A 10,238-nucleotide genomic window follows, 5' to 3' on the forward strand; every position below is an offset into this window, starting at 1 on the left:
ACAAACAAAAAAAAACAAGGGAAAAAGAAATTGTGGGAATGCTTACTTCCTGTTAGGTTTATTTTTTAAATATACATTATAAAGAAAATAATAAACCAAACTTAAAGATTTAAAATTGGCAATGTCATCAATTTTAATCATTCAGCAAACTCTGCTGGCTCTTCTGATGCTGATGGAAGACAACAAGAAAAATACTTCATTTTTACATTTCAAACAATAATAGCAATCCATAAGCCCCAATTATTGAAGTTTAACGGCTGTATAATAATATCTGTGGATGATTTTATAGTGTGCAAATTTGACCAACAGACATCTGCCACCACATTTTTCACATTTGTGTTTGAGTTCAGATTTTCATATTTTCAATATTTTTATTAAATTTTCTCAGTTACTGTACAGTGTTTGCCATCATTTTATAAAATATAAGAGTGATGCTGATTGTGCACTCCTAATAGTTTGTTTTCTTTCATTTTGTATACCTACAATTACAGTTTTATTAGTTTTATGATAAATTGTGAATTTTGACAATACCAAAATTGTCACTTCATGATTTTGAGGGTGGTTTGTGAGGATAACATTGGTTAAAGCTGTGGTGGCAGAAACATAAACACTCACTTAAAAGTAAAATTATTCAAAATAGTCAATTGCAAATAAAGTCATGCATTGAACATTGAAAGTACATAAGTATTATCAGTAAAATATATTGTAACAGAGGTGTAGTACTCAATATGGAGAATTATTATGTTATTATATTATTAGTAATGCATAACTCTGTAGCATTTTAATGGTGTAACAACTGTGACTGTGTGTTAATTAGCCTGAATCAAACTGTAGGTGGTCATGAAGAAGGCAATGTTAATGACTACCAACATAAATTCATCATAGGTTTTGTATATTTACCTCCAAAATGTAGTGGAGTAATAAAACAATAGTATGAAGTAGAATAAAATAAGTACTGAGTACCTCAGTAAAGGTACGTAGTTACTTTCTACCACTGGAGTTAAGTATCCTCTTTATGAAATAATATGACAGTACTTGACATAAATGGGCAAACAACATAAACATGATAAATGTTCATTATGGTAGCATCACTGTGGCACACTGAGCAAATGTTGGGTTTCGTTGTCTTTAACTGGACTGGATACAGCAGACCTTCCATCAATATGAGTTGAAATGATATTAAATGATTGTGAAGTCAGAGGGAGATATGTTATCTCAAGATGAGAGAAAAGTGTTCTTTAGTCAAGGTTTATATGCTGAAAACACAAGTACTGTTCATCTTTACAATTCATTTGAACTGTTTTGAAGATAGGAGATTTAAGGTCACTGTCAGGCTCTGCGTATGCTATATTACGCTTAACTTTCAAATTCTCATCGTAGACACACAAGCAATGGGACACCATGTTTGTACATGTGGAAAAAAATTTATTACAATAATTTTCCAAGATTACCATTAATAAATATTTATGTTTACATTTCAGTGAAATGTATGATTTATCACTTTCTACACAGGACATTACACAAAGTCAAGAATACACCGTTTTAGTCTTTGTAATAAAGCTTGAATAAGTTGATCTAGAAAAAGGAGTCTTAAACAGCAGTTGATACAACCTATCCATGGAGTTGTAAGTTCAATAATGATTCGATTGTATATATGGCAAGGAAAACAACAAAAGTCAACATCTGGAAATCCTTGAAGCTCCCTTGACTATTAAGATAGGCCCTTTTATTTAAAAACATTTCCGTTGGCCTAAGGCACAGGAATACTAAAAGTTTATATCAATCAAACGTAACACATTTGAAACCCCGTACATCGATTTTTGTAGTTTTGAATTTAATAGTATACACTAAGGTGCATTTGATATTTACACCTCTGATTGCATCTGAAATCTAGCACAAACGAAATATCTCTAGCTGACAAAAACACAATTTGACCTATTCGGATCTGTACATTGTGCGTGGCCTAGGAACTATTACTCTAGAAATGGATTAAAGATGTATTACCAGACTGAAAAATGACAGCAGGGGAGTTCTTTTCATGTCGACAATTTAAGCATCTTAGTCTAACCTGTACTGAGCTCATTTATTTTTACACGGATGCTACAAACCTTTCCAGCTTTTCTGTGCCATTAAACTATTTCAAAATCATTTGTTTGGGACTTCCACCACATAAAATAATAATAATGATAATGCATCGAATGCAAACAAACCTCAGAATTAAAAATAAACAGAGAAATTCAATTTAAGTATCCAATCCAATTGATTCATTTTGATTCAAATGCCACACAGGTAAACATCTAATTAAAATCAACCCCCGTGTTACTCAGTGGATCATTTTTATGGGGTTTAAACTACATGTTCCTTTCATGACTATTTTGTTTCAGTGGGATTTTAGGGTATTGCCTGTGCTTTCCGAGTACAGCTCATGTTTTATTGCAGTGTGGGTGGGTTTGTGTCCATGTTTTAACGGCCAGCTGCACAATCAGTGTCAGCATGGTTTAAAATAAAAATCTGGTGACATCCATACACACTATGTGTATCCTTTCATCCTCCTCATAAATGTGTAGGCCCTCCAGTATCCTGGAGTATCCTCGAGTAATGGTCCTGGACTGTTCTACACCGAACTCCTATTGGTCGGCACATTCATCTTCTAACCTGCGTGCACACTGAGCGGGAGAAAAGGAATAGTTTACAGTACGTGCGCTCTGCTACAGCACAAATAATACTCTCTGCACCCTTTGTGCAATGGTAACAGACTATGGAGATAGAGATTGGGGTACTAGCAAGCTTCTAAGAAGTGACCATCAGTTACAGGGATGCATGATTTTGGTTTAAACCCATTTTTATCTTACTTGACTTCAAGCTTCATAATGATTGAAGAAGTAGTGCCTATTGAAGATTCCCTCCACAGTTCATTGGCTAGTCAATGCTACTTTATTGGAGCAAAACAGAGCCAAAGCAGGAACACCACCAAAACCCTAACAACATGTTAGCAAATCAGAAGTACAGAAGGAGCAATAAGTGAATATATTGACTTCCAGCAGCATTTTGTGTGTGTGTGTGTGTGTGTGTGTGTGTGTGTGTGTGTGTGTGTGTGTGTGTGTGTGTGTGTGTGTGGAGGGGGCCTATAAAGAAAAGTAAGTGTAAAGCACAGTCAGGCCTCTCAGAGTAGAGAGTCATCTGTGCATCCTCCCTCGAGGCCATAGCGAAACTCCTGCAGGTTGGAAACTCCGTAGAAATGGATGAATGCCGCGGCCACGACCAGAACGTGAAAAATCTGATGAGAGTGAAACTGGAAAGAGTAAAAGATACGTGTGTATAAGTGACATGAATAATCCTCTGCGTGTGTTTGATCAAAAAAAGAAAAAAAATCATAGTGGTGTCTCAAACTGACCCTTCTTGTAATTCTTTATTTTGTAAATGAGAAACACTCATGTTTCAAACATGAATATTTGTGTGCTGCAACTCTCAAAAGCAAATGTTGTTATGTTACATAACAAACTAAATACTTACCCAGATGTCACACTTGCCAGGGAAATAGCGTTCAGGGATCCTGGCGGCGTACAGCCCAGCACCAGTGATATACATGGCACCCATCAGATAAAACCAGCCCATCTGGCCAACCGTGGTGGCCTTAACAAAGCCCTCCTCAATGGTGAAGTGCATGGTGGGAACAATGCCGCTAAGTCCCAGACCCATAAAAACACCTTCAAAAAGAATGGACTTGGCGTCAAAATCTACATTTCTTTTTATTAATATAACAATATTATTAAATAATCTTAATTGAAAAACAGTGGCATATGTTTAAAAAAAACTATCACAGTGCATATACAGTATTATTCTGAACTGGTGATCACCTGCTCGTGTAGGTCTGTGACGAGGTGTGGAGAACCGGTCCCACTGGGCCACTATGATGGCGGCAATGCCGAGAACGCATACAATGGTGAGGTAGATAAGTCGAGGCTGAGGGGAACAATAGAATGAGTAGTACAGCCAGGGCACGAAGGACCCCATGATCAGGAGTGCGATGCCCGAGTAGTCAAGCCTGAGGAAAGAAGGCGATACAAAGATGATAGCTTAACACAAAACAGCTGAAATTCTGTCATGTTTTATGAAACACAGGTGCACTGACACTCAGTAGGCTTTGATGTTTAGCACTGTTATAACTAAAACTGTTATTCTGATCATCCCATGCTTCTTTATTTAGGAGGTAGATCAATGATACGGTTTCCTGTCTTTATCTTGATTATAGTGTTTCTTTCAGTGATGGAGCCTGAAATATTTTCTAAAGGAATGAGGAAGAAGTCACATAACCTATATATGTGAGAAACTTTAACAGATTGTTGCCAAGAGGATAAAGAAAGAAAGCACCTCATTTGGCAATAACAATTAATTCTGAAAATAAGAAAAATGATTATGCCAGATCACTGCAGCATCATCTAAGGTTTGGCTGGACGATGGACTATTTTGTCCTGACCGATGATTATATATTCTGTCTAATACATTATTTAAAAAGCTGCCCGTATGTTACTTAAAATAGGCACAGAATGACAGTTACAAATGATTTCTCTAATAAATGCTGGAAAAGTAGGACAGAAACAGTGTTTGACAGTATGAGGTCTTACTTGGAGAAGGTGCGAGACACTTTCTCAGAGTGGCAGTAGACGGTATGAAAAAGCCAGGAGAAGCTGAGGCAGAGCACAGCTCCCAGGAAGAACATCCCAAACACCACTTTCTCTTGCAGTGGGGCCATAAAGTACATGTTGGGCCGCAGCATGGTTAACGTGCCCAGACAAATGAACAAGATCAGCCCTGAGGAAAACAAAATTCTTTTACCAGTGTCTTTGACTCCTGCATGAAACAGACTACTTCACATATAATAGCCAACCAGAGAAATGCTTTAAAATGCTGTTACATAATAAAATTAATAAAAATCAACATGTAAACTAGTCTCTTTAGCAACAACATTAGCTAATGTTCAACAATAACCATTCTCACCTAACAGGTGAGTCCAGATGTTTCCTGTCTCAGTGTGAATTCTGAAGATGCTTCCAAAGCAGGCCCGGAAAGAGGGCATAGGGGGACGATGTCCGTGCAGGAGGTAATCGTTATCCTTCAGCCACTCTGGAAGCACATGGAAAGGGATGACCCTCCAGCGTCCTTCCCAAACCTGAAAAAAAGAATAGCTTTTACTCACAGACGCCCCAAATTCGCAACTACTATGACTTTTTTATGAAACCTTCAAATATATGTATATGGTTAAACGCTGATGATCTTTACAGAGATTTAAATATAAAGCGTATTTTGTGTTATGGGCATTTATTAAAGTTTCCAAATACTTTAATATTTCCACTCACCTAAAAATGTACACTAACACTCAAAGGTTTGAAACAGTGTGTCAGTGTTTTTGGTTAAAGATTAAGCTGCAAAGTTGACGCCCTAAATGCTGAAAATATCACAAATGGTTACAAATGAACTGAAAGATGTTTGTGACCATTTAGTTTATTGGAAACAACTTTGCTTTCATGATCATTGTATGGAGTAGTGATATATCTAATTGTTAATGTGAACATTTAAATGTCTGTCAGACAAGTACCTAGAAAACCATTTGAGTGCCAATTGAGTACCAGAGATACCATCCCAGTTCAGTAGTCTATCAATTAAAATGGCAGTCAGTGGTGTCAAAGGCAGAATATTCACCTTAATCTGCACACATAAGAGTGTTGTTAGTTAATTTAAGCAGTGCCGTTTTAGTGGTATGTCTTCGATGGAAGCCAGATTGAAATTTATCCAAAGATATTGTATCCGATATTGTAGTTAACTAAACTGGTGGTATCTAGAGTGGATTTTTTTCAGTAGAGGGAAGACACTGGCTGTCTTGAAATATTCAGGTATGTAACCAGAGGAGAGGCTGATTGACAACATAGAAAAGGCAGGGAGCAATGACTGGCAGGACCTCAAAGAAATTTAGTTTGAAATGTATCTGCAGGGCAGGACGATGGACACCTGTGAGAAACTATATTGAAGAGATTGTGCATGGAAATAGGGTTGAACTCAGACAGCAGAACAGGACAGGTAACTCGAACAGAGTGATAAACTTCCAGGTTGAAATTTGATCTGAGATGATTGATGTGGTCAACTAAGAAATTTGGAAACGTATCACAGTCATCAGAGCAGGTGGCAGGTAATCTATAATGTGCATGGTTGAGCAGATGGTTAATATTATCAAACAAAAACCTTGGGTTATGTTTGTTATTGTTGATCAAGCCAAATGCTCTCACATCTTGATTGAGCATGATTAATAGCTCCTTCATGTGAAGGTAGTGAACGTGGAGGTGTGATCATTTTTTCATCTACACTCTCTAGCTCTACACTCAGCCTTTCCATTATCTCTTCTATGGCAATGAATTGAATGTCAACAGATTGACAAACGGGGCCAGTCTGATTTGATGTGGAACAATGGTATCAAGAGCTAAGGAGCACAATTCATTAAACCAGTTAACAGAGTCGTTAATATTAGAAAACACTTAGGAACTGTCTTGGACATATCAGAGAAGAGACCTGAAAAATAAGACTCACTCATACTATACTTCTATCTCGGGTTAATCCCTGGTTGTTGCGGTTCACCAAGACCTACAATTGTATGTCCATTAATCTCACTGCTTAACCACATAAATGTACAACATACACCTGTGAGCTCAACAGGGTGTTGAGTTTCAGCTCATTTACTGTGGCTGTTGCAATATTTATGCAGGTTCAACATGAGGGTGCAGGCAAAGTGGTGAAATGTCATCTGATCTCTTTTCTATATTCTCTCATATTTGGATGTTTAATGAGCCCGTATTTATGATGTTATTCATGATAACATTCATGTTTCTCAGATTGAGAGGAACTGAATTTCTTGATGAAAGAACTAGAAGTAACTACTTAGTTTATAGTAACAATATCAATACTAGTCATTACATAAATCTGTGCTCAATAAAGCCCAGAATGGGAGCAGGAAAGGGAAACCAGACTGGATAATGTGCAGACCTGTACACATCAGTCTGAAACATGGATTAATCTTATGTCACTGCATCATTGAGAAAGCACAAAAACATTTTACTGGCAGTTTAGCAAATTAAAATCTGGATTTGAGCTGCAAACTGAACGGGTACCTCTACATGTTCAGGGATTATTAAATTGAGAAGACGTATTTACTTTGTGTACAAACTCCTCCATCTTCTCCATGGCGTGGTGAGCCTGAAGTGGTAAGGTCAGCACCTCTCCCACTTCATCATCCTCCTCTTCCTCATCAGCAAGCATCGAGGCTCCCTTAACAGACATCATAAAAGATTACTTAAACTAGCAGAAACAGCATTTCTCTGGGTGTTTTTTTGAAACAATCCTACCTCCGGATGGACACCTTTAGATGCTGCCTGTCGACCCCCTACTTCCTCCAGCAGCGGGCCCAGCTCCATCAGCTCAACATCTGGGACACGGCAGTCCTCAGAGATCCGGCAGTCTGCATCACTTGCAGACCCGTTTCGGCCTGACATAGGGAGACTGCCTGATGACCCACTCACAGTCTCTGTATTCTGCGTCAGACGGTTCACTTAAAAGTCTTCCTGATCAGCCAGAAACACAAATCATAGTATGTATTTGCTATGATAATGTAACGCTGTACTTTTTAAGAGATATATGATTTTATATTGTAAGATAAGATTATATATGATATTCCTTTATTAGTCCCACTATGGGGAAATTTACATTATTGCAGCAGCAAAGTGAACAGTAAAAATAGAAGAGCATCGATAAAAAAGAATAAATAACAATAGTGGTAAAAAAATATAATAAAATAAACCTAACATTATTTACAAGAGTAATATTGGTGTTGAGTGACAATATGCCTGAGTTTGATATTGTTATTGCACAGATTTTAAGTGAAAAATAAAAAAGTATATATATATATATATTGCTCAGTTGAACTGTAATTAGTAGTATACCTGAAACACTAATATTGCACATTAGTGAACATTAAAATAGTGATTGGCAAAATATCAATATATTGATATTATGAGACCAGATATTGTCTTAGATTAGAGAGGATATTGTAATATTGGGATAAGATTTAAGTGTTGTCATTTCCTGGTTTCAAAGGCTGCATTACAGTGAAGTGATTTATTTTCTGAATTTACTAATCTGTTCTAGCTCGTCACCAGCTACTTCATTAAGTCCACCTGTGCAATCTAATTCAATCCAATACAACAGCTCTGCTTTAAATTCTATGTTTATGAAGCTTAATACATTTTCAGTTTTTGTAGACTTTGTCAAAAAAAAGGTGATAATTCTGCTTTATGTTTTTATTGAGGTCATAGTGGGTGATGGTGGTGTATCAGGGTGCATTATATTGAATGGTGTTTCTAATATTTTGTCCACTCCATTAACATACACGAGGGGGGCAAAATATTAGGAACACCATTCAACATAATTCACCCCAGTACGCCACCAACACGTAGTATGACCTCAGTAATTAACATAAAGTATAATTATCACTTTTTGACAATATCAACAAAAACTGAAAACGTGTACTTCATAAACGTCGAATATAAAGCAGAGATGTTGTATCGGATTGATTTTGATTGCACAAATGTACCTAATGAAGTGGCCGGAGACTGTAGTTCACATTTCTGATGATTATTTATCAAAAGTTTCATTGGGTAAACATTTTGTGAAAGCACCAGCGGCCATCCCTACAATATGGTCGTAATATCGATATTGAGGCATTAGCTCAAAAAATGTTGTGATTTTTAAGTTTGTCCATATCGTTCAGTCCTAGCTTTGGGGTTTTAAGATGATTGTTGGTTTAAAGCTATTTGTGGTCATGAATCAAAATCCTGATTAAAAGCGTGTTTATTTATCGGGATCTCTGTTCTGTGTTTGATCATCAACAAACAGGAACAAAGAAGCGGCTCATTTCATTCAGAGTTGATCAATTATCGGTCAACAGCACGACAATCCTGGTGATATAAGACAAAAATATGGATCGATGATACAGATCCGAGGCTGAAAACACAAAGCCTTACACCAAGGTATCAAAGGTTAGCAGACGGATGTGTATTAACATTAGCTCCGTGTCAGACGGGGGAAAATGTAAACGACTGCAACATATGATCGATTGAACGCAGATTCACCAACTCTACACGGTTCAGTAAACATCGTGTAAAGGAGCTGACCTGAAATTTAACGAGTACCGACCAGCGTTGTAGGTTAGACGGACACGGATCGCTCTTATATCATATTGCTAATGGTAGTTACCTTGTAGCTAGCGCCGAGCTGCAGCGGCGGTGTGTTTATTAACCTACCAGCAGGAGACCACACACACAAATATAACCTCTCAATATTGGCATCCACTGAGGCAAGCTCATTAAATTGACAAAAGTTACCTGACAAGGTAGCCTTCAAACCAGGAAGGTGAATTATTTATCGAAAATGCGAAAACAATCCTTTCCGGAAGCGAAAATCCCTTCCGTAAACTTAACCTTTTTCTTCTACTCTTAATTTACTGGCAGATCTCAAACAACGATGAGGAGCATACCGCCATCTACTGTCATAGAGAGGTTAACCATGTTATTTAACGCATTTTTTAAATTTCACTCACTAACTTTTAGTCATTCATGGTGTCTTCCTGGCGACTCTTGCCACATGTCCCTCACTCTCCTTCAGATCCCACTCTAGTCCCACCTCTCAGACTTTATCATGTACTCTTTCTGCTTCATATATAGTATAATACCAATATGTTAAAGATTTTCTTTAGCTCCACAGTTCCCACGTTCCCACACACATCCCCATCACTGTTCCTTTTCCTCAATACAACCAAAGGGCCATTTAATCCTGAGTCCTGTTATGATGATTTCCTCCCCTCTGTTCCTTTCCTCATAGTTTTTTTTTTTTCATGACCAACTTCTGTATTTTGTGATACACCCTTCCTTTCTGGTCATCCGCCCACCTTTTCGGCAATATTCTCCTTTCCTCTTAATCAGTGCCCTCTCCTTTTCCAAGTGGAACCAGTAGTGTTTTTGCAATGCCCTTTTTAGTTAGTTTATTGACACATTCCTTCCCTTTCAACCCCTTGTGTGCTGATACACAACCGAATTGTCCATCTACACCACCTTTATGAGATCTTGCCAAACTATGGTATAGTGCAATGAGTAAATCTTCTGACAATTGTTGCTGACTGTATGCTTTCCAAAAGGGCT

The 10,238-nt window shown here is 37.5% G+C and overlaps 1 protein-coding gene across 2 annotated transcripts; it reads right to left on the reverse strand.

Moving 5' to 3' along the window:
* Nucleotides 1–1,410: 1,410 nt before the first annotated feature.
* On the reverse strand, nt 1,411–9,526 carry adipor1a (adiponectin receptor 1a). 2 transcript variants are annotated; one of them, XM_062416084.1, is made up of 9 exons: nt 9,426–9,526; nt 7,392–7,607; nt 7,201–7,314; nt 4,999–5,170; nt 4,730–4,812; nt 4,626–4,642; nt 3,858–4,045; nt 3,514–3,707; nt 1,411–3,292 (listed from the first exon to the last, which is right to left on the reverse strand). In XM_062416084.1, the coding sequence occupies exons 2-9, from the start codon at nt 7,536–7,538 to the stop codon at nt 3,164–3,166; spliced, it is 1,044 nt and encodes a 347-aa protein (XP_062272068.1). In that variant the 5' UTR covers nt 7,539–7,607; nt 9,426–9,526; the 3' UTR covers nt 1,411–3,163. The 2 variants fall into 2 exon arrangements, with proteins under 2 accessions (XP_062272068.1, XP_062272067.1); XM_062416083.1 differs by having other exon boundaries at nt 4,626–4,812.
* Nucleotides 9,527–10,238: the final 712 nt, after the last annotated feature.

Source organism: Scomber scombrus, chromosome 3 (genome assembly GCF_963691925.1).
Source record: "Scomber scombrus chromosome 3, fScoSco1.1, whole genome shotgun sequence".
NCBI classification, from domain to species: domain Eukaryota; kingdom Metazoa; phylum Chordata; class Actinopteri; order Scombriformes; family Scombridae; genus Scomber; species Scomber scombrus.

Excerpts from the sequence above, each read along its gene's own strand:
- adipor1a (XM_062416083.1), bottom strand. The coding sequence starts at position 7,538 with ATGTCAGGCCGAAACGGGTCTGCAAGTGATGCAGACTGCCGGATCTCT. Across the intron at positions 5,171-7,200 it reads TGGAGGAGTTTGTACACAAA|GTTTGGGAAGGACGCTGGAG; the intron begins GTAAATACGTCT and ends TCTTTTTTTCAG. Across the intron at positions 3,708-3,857 it reads TCACAGACCTACACGAGCAG|GTGTTTTTATGGGTCTGGGA; the intron begins GTGATCACCAGT and ends TTCTTTTTGAAG.